The 16,086-nt window shown below is 35.3% G+C and overlaps 1 protein-coding gene across 7 annotated transcripts in view; it reads right to left on the bottom strand.

Annotated features, from left to right (window-relative positions):
• SLC44A5 (solute carrier family 44 member 5) overlaps positions 1-16,086 on the bottom strand; it is a 374,691-nt gene that overhangs the window by 100,184 nt on the left and 258,421 nt on the right. For all 7 annotated transcript variants that reach the window (XM_048220289.2, XM_057310554.1, XM_057310550.1 and 4 more), the window contains one exon: positions 3,833-3,906. In XM_048220289.2, the coding sequence (XP_048076246.1) occupies positions 3,833-3,906 (74 nt within the window). The remainder of the gene's footprint in view (positions 1-3,832; positions 3,907-16,086) is intronic.

Genomic DNA, 16,086 nt, shown 5'->3' with positions numbered 1-16,086 from the left:
CTCAACTAATAGGAATAATTATTCCTAAGACTGAAAAGCAAAACCAAAAACAAACTTTGGACCCTAATTCCAAGTGCTTCATATGTAAATATAACTATGAACTGACACGCTCAACTGGAAATACATTTGAAAAGAAAAATATGGCAAATGCCATATGATTTCATTCATATGTAGAATTTAAGAAGCAAAACAAACAGGAAATATGAAGAGACAAATCAAAATACAGACACCTATTGAGAAATTGAGGGTGGGGGGATGGGTGAAATAGGTGAAAGGGATTAAGAAGAGTACACTTATGAGCACTGAGTAATGTACAGAATTGTTGAATCATATTGTATACCTGAAATTCATTCAACACTGTATTTAACTATACTGGAATTAAAATTCTTTTAAAAAGAAGAAATAAAGAAATATAAAAATTTATTAAATGCTAAAATTGTGCTATTGTATAATGTTAGCACAAGGATAACAAAGGACGATTTGCATAATAAATATTCCTATTCATTTTTCTAGTTAGTACAATAATTGGATAGCAACCATCAGTGAAGTGGACAAAAGAGAGCTATTATCATAAACGTTAGTTTGATCTTTCAAGGAGATGTGATTACCTTCCACCCAGACTCCACTTTACTCACTTGAACAGAGGTTCTGCTTTTCATTAGCCGAATGTCAAGTGCCTTTGTTGCATCCCAGTGATACCCTAGCTGGCCACATTCCACATAAACGGCATAGAACAGGTTTTTTTCCTCAGCAGAATTTGCAAGAAACATGGCTCTTTCATGGTAAAACTTCTTACGAAAAGAAATGGACAAAAGATACACCTTAGAAGGTCCTGATCTGACAAAATGGCAAAAAATGCCAAACTACGATGAACCTTAAAAATAAAACTGCCAGTTGTTTCACCAGCAAAAATGGGTTTAACTCGGAATAACAGAGCAAGCTACAACAAAACTGCGCAAAGGAGATGAGCACGGGTTTATAAGGCGGGAGAAAGGAAGCTGAGAGGGCTATTATAAACAAAAAGTCAATTGGAGTAACCTGGAATTTGAAGTATAGTGGTTTCTCATTGGCTGAGTTAATGATTGTCTCTCATTGGTCATTGGCTGGGCTGTTGCTGGGGAAGAGAACTTTTCTTCCTCCTTCTGGGATAGTAAAGTAGCCGCAAAAGTAGTATTGACCTTGTTGAGTCACTATATTGTACATCTGAAACTAAAATAACACTGTATGTTAACTATACTGGAATTAAAATTTGAAAATAAAAACAATTATACTTTGTTTGATAAGTAAATAAATAAATATGTAAATAAATAAAGTAGTATTGACTTGGGGGTACGTCTCTTCCTGTTAGATTTGCAATCAATGAGGAGTGGCAGGTGGGAGAGCCACTTTAAACAAGGTTTCCTTTTACTGATTTTCACACTCACTACTTATAACACATCAGTGAAACTGAGTTAGCCTCATCTTTCATCAGGTGAAGGTATCTATTCTTTCATGTCAAAAAATTTTTCACACTCCTAGTAACCTCGGCTAATCGTTTCTCTTCATTCTTTTTTTAATCCAACATAGGACATAACTGAAGAGTTAAGATTATCTTAGACTAGACTATTTGTAGTTCAGGAATGAGAGACGTGTGTGTGTGTGTGTGTGTGTGTGTGTGTGTGTGTGTGTGTATAAAGTAAATTTTATGAGTCATTCATTTTAATCAGTGGCATCAGGATTAATTTGGAAGAATCACTAAATCCAATATTGAACACAGTTTTTCGGTGAGGAACACTTATCCTTCAATTTCTTTATGTGAATTAAGGTATCTATAAACCGAATCTGGAGATCTTAAACAAAGAGGCAAAGTTCTTATCTTGCTCCAGAGGCAATGATGGGGTGTACTCCCATTACTTTTCTCTACTGTGTCAACAGAAGACAGAGTGGGAGTGGCTTTCCCAGCTCTGTGTAAGGACAGGACACATTTCTCTGTGGATTACAAGACACTGACTCTGAGAAATGGAGAAGACTTATTTGTCATACATGCCATAAGATCTCCTGACAGAAAGATTCCAGGCACAGTATGAGATCCTCATGAAGTTCCTGTGTACATTCAAACTTTAATAACCAAAATTATGGGTTACCATAGAAACAATATAGTAAATTACATTTAAAAGCAATTAAAATTCAGAACAACTAGATTACACAAGGACAGCAAATGAAATACTGCCTAGCAGTATTATGTACCATTACTGGTGTACCTGGATATCACTTCATTTACTCCTCATAGCAGCCCTGCACAGTGGTGTTTCTATACTTCACAGATGAGAAAACTGAGCTTAACAAACTAGCACTAATTATATTTAATTAATATAATAATATTAATTAAACTGAGCTTAACAAACTGAGGAAACCCTGGGTCAACTTGACTCCAAGTCTTCTTTGTCTTATGCAACCAATTATAATTCTCTGACAAAAAGTAAAAACAACTGAAAAAAAAAAATTAGAGACAAGAAAGATGTGTCCCAAAGTTAGAGAAGCTAAAATTCTTTTAATTGCATAAGAAAATTAATGTTATTATAATATTCAACATATAGACTCTTATTGTGCTACAACTGCCTTAATGTTGAGAAGTTAAAATGCTTGGAGAAATACCAAGGGAATCTTTGGAAGGTCTTAGAGAACATTATTTAGTGTTGTGCTTTATTCTCCTTTATTCTTCCCTCCCTACTTTTCTTCCTGCCTTACTTTTTTTAATTCTCCAATTCTGTATAGTTTTTGCATGGTATTACTGAGATGATCTTTTGAAAATTACTTTCAGCTGCTATTCTCAAAGTATTTCTCTTATTGGGAGATAAAACTGAGGAACATTTTCCACTGTTCCTCTGGTAGGCACCGCCTTCTTTCTGCTTATGCATTCTGTCCACACTAACTCCAGCACATTCATTTCTGGTACTAGAATTACTCAAGTTTTCTAGCCCCTGCTCTCATAATAATATATTAAAGTTTCCTAAGTCAGTATCTCAGGGACAGGACTTCAGTCTCAGAGGGAAAAAGTGATACATTCACATGCAATTCTGAAAGCTTTTTACAGAAAATATTCACAATCCCTTGGTAGATTTTAAAACATGTAAATAATTTGTGTATTTTTCCTCTTTATTTTCATCTTTTTAGAAAAATCTTTAACCTAACAGTAAATAACAGAATAACTCTTCCTGGTTGATAAAGACAATAAGACTTCTTAAACATCAATGAATTAGATGGTGAAATTCTTAATAATTGTTCCTTCCTTTTAATTTGCTTATAAAAAGAAAACTTTATGTATTACCTCGACTAATCTGGACCATCATGCATACTAGTAAATAGAAACGTGAACATAATTAGCTGCCTAACAGAATTTCACAAGTAAAAATGATTAAAAAGAAACCATGTTTTGGGGTGTTTTTAAAGATTTCATTTATCTATTTGAGAGAGCACAGGGAAAAGGAGAAGCAAGCTCCCTGCTGAGCGGGGACTTGATCGCAGAACCCTGGGATCATGATCCGGGCTGAAGGCAGCTGCTTAACCGACTGAGCCACCCAGGCGCCCCAAAACCATAAGCTTTTTTCTTCCTTCTTTATAATTGGATGTACGTAAGTAATTTGGGCTTGCCTTTGAATGAGCTACTTTGTGTTTATTATGCTTTGAGTCTGCTCCCAGTGAGTACCTGTGAGGCACATTTGCTCCAGAAAAGACAATAATCAATAATAACAAGGCTTTGGGAAGAAAATGATTAATATTAAAAATGTGGCATTGATTTAGGTATTATTCCAGTAGCAAATTTTACCTCTCTTCTATACCTGTATTTACTCACCCACAAGTCCTAAAAGAATGTAGGCAATGATGAACAGTATGAAGATGATGCAGCAGAGGACATCAGTACAACTCCTAGAGACAAGAGGAATACAGAATTAAAGGGGGTCCCAAACGCCATCTTACCTCGTAAACAAATACAGGAAAGGGGAAAAACGGTAACAGTCATATGCCACTTTATACCCAATAATTCCAAAAGATATATCAGATGTATTTCTGCAATCAAAGACTTTGGCAGCAATGGAATGGCCATAGTTCCAGGATTAAAGAAGCTCCCTCAGAATTCTTAGCATTTATTCTCTCTTGGTTCTTTATTTGTATGGTTTCTAGAGATGAGTCCAGCAACATCAAGCAAATATTTTTTTCTTTGAAATTGTAATTTAAGTTATTTGAAATTATGATTTTCCTCATTGTGCCTCCCCACTGCATGGTATAGTAAAAAAAAAAAAAAAAAGCCATTTTCCATTTCTCCCTCTCCACATTCTCTTTCTACAAGCACATTTATAGGGTACTACTTAGTGGGGCAGCTGTATGATTTGGTCAGTTAAGCATCTGACTCTTGATTTCGGCTCAGGCCATGACTTCGGGATTGTGAGATCAAGCCCCAGGCTGGGCATGGAACCTGCTTAAGATTCTCTCTCTCCCACTCCCTCTGCCCCTCCCCTACCTCTCTCCTTCTCTTAAAAAAAAAAAAAAAAAGGTACTATTTATTAAGTAAAGGATTGACTGCATAAACTTTCTATGGGGACTGGATTTGCAACTATACTCACAATAGTATAGTGCATTAAAAAATGAAATGACTCAAATTTAATTTTATCAGCCATTCCATAAACTAGATATTGTCAAACTAGGTTCAGAGAAAAACTGGCTTGATAGAGACTCAGTGATTTGCCAAGGATCACAAATCAAGCTGAGGTCCAGCAGCAATACTCAAGGCTTCCAACTAATGTATTTCCTAGTCCTAATATTATATCTCGTTCAGCTTGTAAGTGGTCTGGAAGGCCAAAACTATACCTCAAAAGTGAAAAACAATCCAACCATTCTCTATTTGAAACTTAATGAAATATTTATTAGTAAAGAAAAAAGATCAAACTATTTGAGAGGATTAAAATTTGCACATGAGAACTTTCATAGCAAAAACTTGCTCTTGAGAGCATAAGGATATATGCTCTGTTTTAGTGCAGCCTGGTTCAAGTTACACACTATTTTTTGTGATGGTGGAAGTAATAATAATGAATAATAACTGTATAGTAAACGGACACGGTAATACTTTCCATTGATAAAGCCCAGCTATACCTTTACTTCTTTCACATGCCTTGTGAGTTTCTTTTTTTTTTTTTTTAAGATTTCATTTATTTATTTGACAGAGAGAGAGACAGCTAGTGAGAGAGGGAACACAAGCAGGGGGAGTGGGAGAGGAAGAAGCAGGCTCCCAGCAGAGGAGCCCAATGTGGGGCTCGATCCCAGAACACCAGGATCACGCCCTGAGCTGAAGGCAGACGCTTAACGACTGAGCCACCCAGGCGCCCCAAGTTTCTTAAGAATACTTTTAGGTTTTTAGGGGTAGTAAGGTGAGTTGACTTATTTAAGGTCCATGAGACAGAGGTAGAGAGAGGGTAAAGTAGAACAAATAATTAGATCTCCAATGCCTAACCCTTTCATTTAGTAGTTATTCTAGTATTATTTGAATATTCTGTAATGCCTCAAATTGGCCATGTCTAAAATTTCACACACATACCTATTACTCTACCCGACAATCAGAAGTGAACCTTTCATAGAGAAAATTAATCATGCTCAACCCACAAACTATCATTTGCTTAAATCCAATTTCGATTCAGGAATTTTAAATTTCACTTGGATTTAAGAACTATGAGAATGATAATAAAAACAGAAGAAAACAGGTGCTTTAGATTTCTTTGGTTGACAGTCACTGAAAAGCAAAAACCTGCCAGGAGGTGAGGAGAGTATCTGGTTCACATGCATTCTGACACACCCTACTCAAGATCACGTTCTCATCCTATCAGAGAGGTTGTTAAATTGAGAGCAGTAGTTAAATAGGGTGAAATCTAATAAATGCCTGCAGGTAAGGAATTAAAGGAGAGAAAACTAGAACACTGGTGTGCCTTAATTAGAAATCCTGAAGTTGTTAAAGCCCTTGTGTTTAATCAAAACCATCAAGAAGAGGAAGATGAGGTGTGACCAGAAGCGCCAGTCAGATTGGCCAGCATCCTAGAATTACATACTTATGTTTATACCTATATATTTACATTATATATAATTATATACTATAATTCTTATTTATAATAATCTAATATCACATAGTGTTATAATGTTATGTATTTATAACTTTATATAGCAAGCACAGGGAGAGGTAAACAGGTACTAGCAATGATTGAAAGAAACTTACCAATCTCAAAGGACAGGACACAAGGAAAGTAGCAGAGCCCAGAAGGAAACTTTTTAAAAACTAAAACCCACACTCCACTTCTCGGCTACTGGCCCTGATGAATAAGCATCAGCTGGAGTTTTGGTTCCATATATGGGGTTTTACACTATGGTTTCTCTCTCTCTCTCTCTCTCTCTCTCTCTCTGGTGCCAAGGACCGGCTACAGCACCTGGCACTACTCCATGCCCACACAACCATCCCCCCAGCAGTCTCTCACCATAGTGGGATAGCATTTCTCAATAATTCACACTTTGATGTGTGTGGGGATTCTATTCTGGGACCAGGCAGGATAATGTATTCAAGTCTGCTTTTCTGGCACACTGCTCTGGAGGAATAGTAGACCATACCCCCTGGCCAGACCAGTGAATTTTCTCCTGCCTAAAGCAAAGGGGTGGAAGATCAGTAAACTGGTTGTCATTTGATACAAGTAAGGAAGGTGACTTTATGTTATATCTTTTCTGGTCCATACAATTTTCTGGTCTGTGTGCAGTGCAAACCAGTGCTGTGGTCCCCACTGGGTAGTGGCCCAGATTCTCTTTATTCATCTTTATAGCCAGGCGGGAAGTGGCTTCACATGAGAGTTACGGAATAAAGTACGGTTACCATCTCCCCAGGGAAAGGGCCTGGCCTTGATGCAGAGATGGGGGTAGGGAACTTGGGTCTCTCATGCTCCCCATGGTGCAACCTCAGGAACATGTTCGGCATGCTCACTTGCACGCCGAGGAGCACGAGAAGTAGGTGAGGGCCTTCCACATGCGAGTTGAGCCCTCCTTCTCGTGGGTGCCACTTGACTGCCCCAGCTGTGCCCCCAGACCAACCTAGCAGCCCTGAAACCAGCAAGTCAGCTACCCCTTCCTTTTTCGACCTGGATCTCTTTGTTATTTCAGGAACTCCCTCTTAAAAACAGGGGGCGCAGTGGCTGGGTGGTACAATGGGTTCAGGGTGGGACTCTTGGTTTCGGCTAAGGTCATGAGATCTAGCCAGTAGGGGCTCTGTACTCTAGTGCAGAGATTTTTCTCTCCCTCTGCCCCTCCCCGTTCACACACCTGCACGCGCGCGCACTCTCTCTCTCTCTCTCTATATATATAATAAATCTTAAAAAAAAAAAAAAAAGAAGTGATGCCTGAGTGGCTCAGTTGGCTGAGCATCTGACTCTTAGTTTCGGCTCAGGTCATGATCTCAGGGTTAAGAGATACAGCCCCACAGGCTCCACACTCAATAGGACTCTGCTTGAAATTCTTTCCCTCTTCCTCTGCACCCACGTGCCCACCATTTATTTAAAAATAAATCTTTTTAAAAATGGGGGGCTGTGTGTGTGTGTGTGTGTGCTTTCAGGTAATTACAATTACCTGTTATTTTTTCCCCATTAATTCATCTGTTTGTCTTCCTTTCCTCAAACATATTCCCACCAGAAAGAAAAAATTACCATTAGGAAACCATTGGAAAATTGAATTTGGACAAAATATCGAATATAGATTGGGCACCATTTTGTGAGTCAGGAACAAAGCCGAAGCTTAATTCAAATTTTTACAACTTGTAGCATCTTATTTTTTCCTTCTTCTGGATTTCAAGGCATCTGTCACAATTCTAAGTATACTGTGGGAAATAAGTTATTTTTATTTTTCTTCAAGTTTTTATTTAAATTTCAGTTAGTTAATATATAGAGTTTCAGATGTAGAATTTTGTGGTTCATTACTTACATACAAAAACTCAGTGCTCATCACAAGTGCCCTCCTTAATACCCATAGCCCTTTTAACTCATTCCACCAGCCCCCTCCCCTCCAGTAACCCTGTTTGTTCTCTATAGTTAAGAGTCTGTTTTCTGATTTGCCTCTCTCTTTTCCCCTCTATGTTCATCTGTTTTGTTTTTTAAATTCCACATAAGGGTGAAATCTTATGGTATTTGTCTTTCTCTGACTGACTTATTTCACTTAGCATAATACCCTGTAGTTCCATCCACCTCATTGCAAATGGCAAGATTTCATTCTTTTTTATGGTCGAGTAAAAAAAAAATATATATATATATATATGTGTGCGTGTGTATATATATATATATACATATATACATACATATATACACACGCACACATATATACCACTTCTTCTTTATCCATTCATCAGTTGAGGAGCATTTGGGCTCTTTCCATAATTTGGCTATTGTTGATAATGCTGCTATAAACATCGAGGTGCATGTATCCCTTAAAATATGTATTTTTGTATCCTTTCAGTAAATACATAGTAGTGTAATTGCTGGGACATAGACTAGTCCTATTTTTAATTTTTTGAGGAACCTCAAACTGTTTTGTTTTTAGAGAAAGAGAGAGAAAGAGCATGTGTGAGCAGGGATGGGGGCAGAGGGAGAGGGAGAGAGAGACTCTTAAGCAGGCTCCATGCCCAGCACAGAGTCCCATGTGGGGCTTGATCTGACAACCTTGAGATTATGTCCCAAGCTGAAATCAAGAGTCAGATGCTTAACCGACTGAACTACCCAGGTGTCCCTACATGTAAACTTTGTTTAAACTAAAATTCCATCCTTCAAATCAGTTCAAATATCACTTCCTTCATGAAGTTTTGAACTAGGAGAGATCCCTTTAATCTTTGTAGACTTATAGACATTTTGTTTGTACATCCTCAAGGCAACTATCTTCCATTTATTATAACTTAGACCAGGGGTTTAGACTAGCTCAAATCTGGCCTACTGCCTGTTTTATATAGCTTGTGAATTAAGAATGTTTTTTACAATTTTAATGGTTTAAAAAATCAAAAAATATTCTGTGCCATACAAATTATATGAAATTCAAATTTCAGTTTCCATAAATAAAGATTGTTGGAAAATAGCCATACTCATTCACATATATATTTTCTAAGGCTACTTTTGTGCTACAATGTCTGAGTTGAATAGTTGCAGTAGAAACCATCTGGCCCACACAACCTAAAATATTTACTACCCGGACCTTTATAGAAATTTTGACCTAGACCCTAAAGTCCTCTGTGGTAGCATTTGGTACAGAGCCTTGCATGCTACAGTCATACAATTCCATGAATGATCAGTAAGACACACGTCTTACTGCTGACAGACTAATGTATCATAAGCAGGCTCTTATGAAATTAAAAGTGCTGTGTTTCAAACTGCAGGGTTTTGTGGGAGGAGGAGCCCTATATAGAGAATATGTTGTCTAGGAATTCAACTTTGTGGTCAAGCTTAAGCTTATGACCTGAGCATTACTATCTCCACTAAAATAAATCAATCTCTCTCTCCTTCTCCCTTTCCGCCTCTCTCTCCCTCCCTCCTCTACCCCACACAACCCCATGAGATTAATTCAGGAGGTCATAAGAGAGTTTTGTTTGTTAAATGCATATTTCCGTTCCACACTAGTTCTTATTCTCCAACAACTGTCATTCTGCTTCCTTTTCAGGGACAGTTTCATACCTTCATTCAGAAACTGATTAATTTACTGGTTTTCTTTCTTTGTAGCAGATGAAATTCCAGTGATATCAACATTTCTGAAAGGTCATTAATATCAAGCATTAGAGCGAGAATGAAAGTCCTAAAAGTCATTATTCTCTGACAGATCATCCATTTGTGTTTAATGAGTCAGTTTAGGGACTGTCTGCTGCTTATAATTCCAGTCGGATGATCACCTCCCATGCTTAAGTTCTTAGTGTCACCTGGATACATCTGTCTACAACATGGCTGCATCTATAACTTACAGTTTAGAAGCATTGCTCCTCTGCGGTTCTGCTGGCACCTGCACGATGCCATTAAAGTCATCTGTTACCTCTCAGATTCTCCCTGCAGAAGTCTGTTCCAGGAAATAGAATGACTGCTTCACTTCCTAGAGGCTTCATTACAGGACAATGCACTTTGGGGCCACCCTCCAAGCTTCACTGAGATACACTTGGCGACTATGGAGTGTGGCTTGAATTGGACAGATCATCTGAATTAATGCTAATAAGTCAGCAAACTCAAAATTTGGGGCTATTTTAGGGTAAAGTTTTATGTAAGTTAAATATGTTTTAGCTTCATTCCTCCACTCTTCAGTATTAGTGGAAAATTTGGTAATTTTGTGAGAAACATTCTCTAAGAGCTTGTGTTTGAGGGGGTTAATTATATCATTTCCACTTGCACTTACCATTTCTACATGGATAATAAGAGGTTAAAAAAGTATCTTGAAGAATTCCACTTTTCTGGAATCAGAAACTTAACAGGAAGCTCCAAATGAGTTTTTAATTACATCAACTTGTTTTTTCAGGTGTTCAATCTTAGTGCAAGCTTTTCAAATCCAAAAAACTTTAAGTATGACTTGAAGTTAACATCTACCTTAAAATATAATTCCAGCATACAATCATTAAGGAGTGTTAGTTTCGTGAGATTATTTTCTAGCACATTTTAAACTTGCTAAAAAATAAAATATACCAAATTATTTGATATCCTAAGAAATTATAGGATGATGATAATGTCTTTCAAATTTGTTAGATCATATAAGATGATATTTGGATCTAAAAAGCTTCTCTATCCTCTATGGTTAATCTTTTCTTCTATCCCATTTGCATTTGGGTTTCCATTGCCTTTTTCTCAATTTCCATTGAGAGAGTTGCTTTAACTGGATGTGGTTTATATTTTCTACTTGTAAAGGGAAAATAAAACCTCATTTTCTTATACAGAGAAGTTAAGCAATGCCTATATAAATGTCTCATTGGTTTAAAATTGGACAAGGTCAGACATAATTGGTCTATGTTATTCATCATCTTCGTAAAACTTGCATAATATTCAAGAATCTGTCAGTAGGTGGAAACCACTCAATAAATTGCTAGTAGGGTGAGAGCCAGATCATAGTCATTGCCTATATTCCATGTGGCATTATGGATACAACGTATGACATAGAAGAGGTGCTATGAGATCCAGCTTAGAACAAACAGTTTTGGAACATGAGTCCAAAGTTATCAACTAATTTTAGGGGGAATCCATATCAGTTTAGAATGCTCTTTAATCTTCTTGGAATAGGTTAGAGTCCCTTCTACATAGGAATACAGAGTAGGTGCTCAATGTATTTGCTGAAACAATGAACATTTTCATGACTGGGATGGCTACTGAAATTCAGCTATTAAAATTTATTTAAAGCTTCATACCTTCTAATAATTACATGATAAATAGCTAATGTTTTTAATAACTAAAGGCATGAACATTAAATAGAGAAGATTACTATCTGTCACCAAAACTTCTAATAATAAAAATCATTGCTTACTGATGATAGGAGACTTAGAAAATTGTATGCCCTTTGAGCTAATTTCTTTTTTAGTAATTTATACCATGAAACACATATAGGAGAAGTAAGGATTTGTAAGGATTTAAAACACTGCACTCCTTATAATAAAGAAAAGCGGGGAATAATTTTTAGAACAATAATTATATGAAAACACATTCATAATATAGTCAGTAAAAAGTAGATTATAGAACATGTTAGTATGGTTGTAAGTGTTTATAAAATGTATGTAAATGCTTAACAAGACAAAAATATGAAAAAAAATTAGTGGTCATTATCTCTGGGGGGTACAGTTTTGTGTGATTCTGTTTTTCCTCTTTTGCCTTATTTGTTTTTTTCAAAACTTCCACAATGGACACCAATTGCATTTGTAATAGAGACACAAACTACATTTGACAACTACAAATAGATTGTTGGCTTATCTCATTATACTAATTTCTTTCTGAGCCCCTCGAAATATGTTTAAAAATTGATCTTCTGCTTTCACTTTTTTCTTTATCATTATTGATTAAAATTCAAAACACGCACCTTTTTGTTGTAGTCTTTAAACAAAAATTGCTACTAAAAGTGTGTGAGGGGATGAGGGATTGTTTTCTGATTAATCTTTCTTAATGCTCAAACATTCATAAGTGGGAATGGAATTGAAAATATGCATCCATAAATGCCTCATTAAAACATCTTACAAATCACAACTTCGTCAACCAGTGAACATAATAATCTCATGAGCTTTCTAAGATACAGACCCCTAGTTTTTGTTTGAAGCATGGCATAAAATGAAAACAGAGTTGGCCTTTAAACTTTCATTAATCAAGTCTTTATGATTTGATGTTATGTCTATCTTTTGTCATTTCCCCTATGTATAGTTAGCAAAGCTGAATAATAAAAACACCTCTATTAATTATCTTAAGATGATATTTATTCAGTGGTGATCTTAGAACTTTGCCTCTGCTTAGAATGTTTATTACTTCCACACTAACCTTTAACAGAGTGTCCTATGATCATCCTAGTGCTTTCAGAACATGAAATAAAACCTCAGTTTAGAAATTAATTTAGCAAGTCAATCACCTCAGTCGTAAAACATTTTTATACTTATAATTGTTTCAGTGTCCATTAGGTAAAGGAGTAAAATTAAAATAATTTTAGTTAAGACTACACAAGGAACTGGGAATAGTAGATGCCTTAAGAAGGAGAACAGTGTCTGGGAAGAAACAAGGGAGACCTACTTTTCACATTTGTTCTTTTGTAACTTTTAAAGTGTATATCAAACACAAATCAAAAACCTAATTAAAATAATTAAATTTTAAAACAAAATCATTTGAGTATGAATTTGGTATTATTTTAGAATAGAAATAACCTGAGAAATAATGTCTACTATTAACCATTAAAATGAATGGGGGGAGAGAAATAAACTTAATAGAAATTAAACTAAAAACTGTATCACTATAAAGTCATTAGGAATATACTCCAGCTAAAATCCTTTATTGGGATTATAGATCTACCCACCATCTTGATTGAGAGATTAAATTTTGGCCATTAATGATTTAAATCACACACATAGAAAACAAGGTTTCTTCATTATAAAATTTTTTACTTGTTTGTTTTGGAAATTATTTCAGTTTTAAGAGGATAACAATAAATGTAACATGACAAATTTGGCTTGAGTAATTTTGGACATTATAGCTGCATGCCATTGGTAAATTTTAACTGTGAAGTGGGAGGTCTCTATCAGTTTTAGGAAAAAAAATTAACAGATTTGTGAGATGATAGAATAAGAAATACAGAGTTTTCATGACACAGCCATAGAAAAGAAACACAGGCATTCAACACATGTCTATTGAATGAATGAGTAAAGATCTACCTGAACATTAGACATTAATACATTGTAGGCATTTTCAAAAATGTATAAAAATGCTGTGTCCCCCTGTTCTCAGCTTGTTCAGCAAAATGGGCAATTCCAACCATTTGTCTAGAGCCTGAAGTGGTATATAAATTGTTCATTCTTTTCTGCAAAAATCTAATACATTTCATTCTACAAGTTGTGTATACTATAGCAAAACATTACTAGGAAGAATAGGGTCATAGTTATTAATTTTAAACAGGACTTAACCTTTTTAGGGTGTTTAAGATAAAACAATATTTTCTAAATAATTATTGAAGTTATTAAATGCAGTCTCTGTGTAATCTTGTTTAAATTTGAGCCTAAGTGTATCAGTTAAGAATGTGTTCAGTTGCAAATAACAGAAAATTTATACTAGAAACCATGGTTTGATTCCAAGGAATTTATTTGTTTCACACAACAAGAAATCCCGCAGTTGGCAGTCCTGAGCTGGTATGATGTGTCATTCACTGATGCCATTAGAGACCTAACTCATTTCATCTTTCTACCCCTTCATCCTTAGCTTGTAGACATTTAGCTTCGTGCTGTACCTCATGTCACAAGTTGACTGCTGCACTGAAGATACCTCAATCTATTCGATAAGACTTTGTCTTTTTATGTAGAAAAGAAGGTCCTTCCTGACTTCCCTTTTGGCTTCTTGGCCAGAATTGTGTCTCATGGCCATTCCTGCCTGGAAGGTGGTAGGGAAAATTGAGTGTCTAGCTTTTTAGCTTCTGTAATAGAGGAAGCAAGAGAGAAGATGATTTGGAGTGGATGTTCAGGGAGACAGATTACAGAATATACCACAGCTACTAGTGAGATTTATTTAAATAACCATAAAAAATAATAAGATTTCCCCATTCTAATAATTTGTAGTCAACTCAAATGGATTATGCTAAAGAATGTGTGTTTTTCTCCACAAGTATTATTAAATATTATACATATTTTATATGGTTGACAAAGAAAAACTGGATATTGTATATTCTCACAGAATTTAAGTCAAACCAAGATTAATTTTGTAGCAAAGTATACTCTAGAGCTGATATTAATAACAAAATAGCAAGTTGTTAGATCTTATCTCTGAATAATTTTATATTTCATATTTCATAATTAATTCTTGACATTCATGTTCAATGGAATGGAGTTTGAAATTTAAATCCAGTTACAGTAAACATATACAAATGCAGTCCTAAGCCAAAAATTAAAATAAAAACCTTCCTTAAGTTAATATACGTCACATACTATGCCAGTAAGTCTCTTTTATTTCAACATAAGATATTCAGAGTAGCATCTTAATAGTAAGTCTGGGAGTCATTAGGTAATCTTATACTTAACTTTGTCCAAGAATGTTCCCAGTTTTCTTACAACAAAGCACTAAAATGCATCATACATAATGGGTTTTAGTTCCTATTACAATCCTCTTTCCTGGCATTTTGAAATGTAAGTTCATGGAGGACCCATATTTTCCAAGGCTTCCCTAAATATAAGTCCTTCCTCCTTAGGGTTTCACAAACCTCCCTAGCAATTTTTTTTCAATGGCTATTTGTTAAGTGTCTATTATTTGCTACTATGTTGAGATGTGTATATGCATGTGAGCATGTGTGTCTGTGTGTGTGTGTGTGTGAGAGAGAGAGAGAGGGAGAGAGAGAGAGAGAGAGAGGGAGAGGGGCAGGACGGAGATGAAGGGAAGCCAAGACTGTTAGGGGGGAGGAGATATAAAGCAGAAAAATAATATGATCCTACTCTCAAATAGTCTAATTTCATGATTTAAAAATAAAAGATTAATGTACCTAAAAGATTAACATTAGAAAATACGCACAGTTTAAAATGTAGAGGTAAAAATAACTACTATGGGTAGAAAGGATCTAGACGGTTAGAGTGGAAAAAACTCAGTGTGGCTTAGAGTATGTGAGACACTTTAATCACAAAAGATGGGTTAAGGTTTTGATTTACGGAGATTTTTGACTGGTGGAGAAGAGAGGTCTCTTCTAGGCAAAAAACAAGTACAGGAGCAAAGATGTCAAATTAAGAACGGCTGACAGGATTAAGAAAACCAGACTGGCTGATATTCTCATTGGTAGAAATTACAAAACAGACTACATTGTATCAGGGAACCAAAAAATAGACTCATTCTTTTACTTATGTAAAAGTAAAACAAAACAGAACAAAACATACTATAGCTCTCTTAGAAGAAAACATAAGGGAAAATCTCCTGGCATTGCTCTATAGCAATTTATAGCTATTATATATATTTTTAGCAATATATATATATATATATATATATATATATATATATATATACATATATATATAATATGATAGCTATATATATATGTACATGTATAACTACATATATATATAGCAATTTATAGCTATTATATATATTTTTAGCATTATATATATATAATATGATAGCTATATATATATGTACATGTATAACTACATATATATATATATATATATATATATATATATATATATATATAGTGCCAAAAGCATAGGCAACAAATAAGTGGGACTACATCAAATTAAAAAGCTGCTGCACAGCAATAGAAATCACCAACTAAAGGCAACTTACAGAATGGGAGAAAACATTTGCAAATCATGTATCTGATAAGGGATTAATATTCAAATAAAGGGTTTAATATTCAAAATATATAATATTCGAA

This window comes from Ursus arctos, unplaced genomic scaffold (genome assembly GCF_023065955.2).
Source record: "Ursus arctos isolate Adak ecotype North America unplaced genomic scaffold, UrsArc2.0 scaffold_12, whole genome shotgun sequence".
NCBI classification, from domain to species: Eukaryota; Metazoa; Chordata; class Mammalia; order Carnivora; family Ursidae; genus Ursus; species Ursus arctos.
Note: the sequence above shows the minus strand (reverse complement) of the source record. Positions and strands in the feature narration are given on the sequence as shown.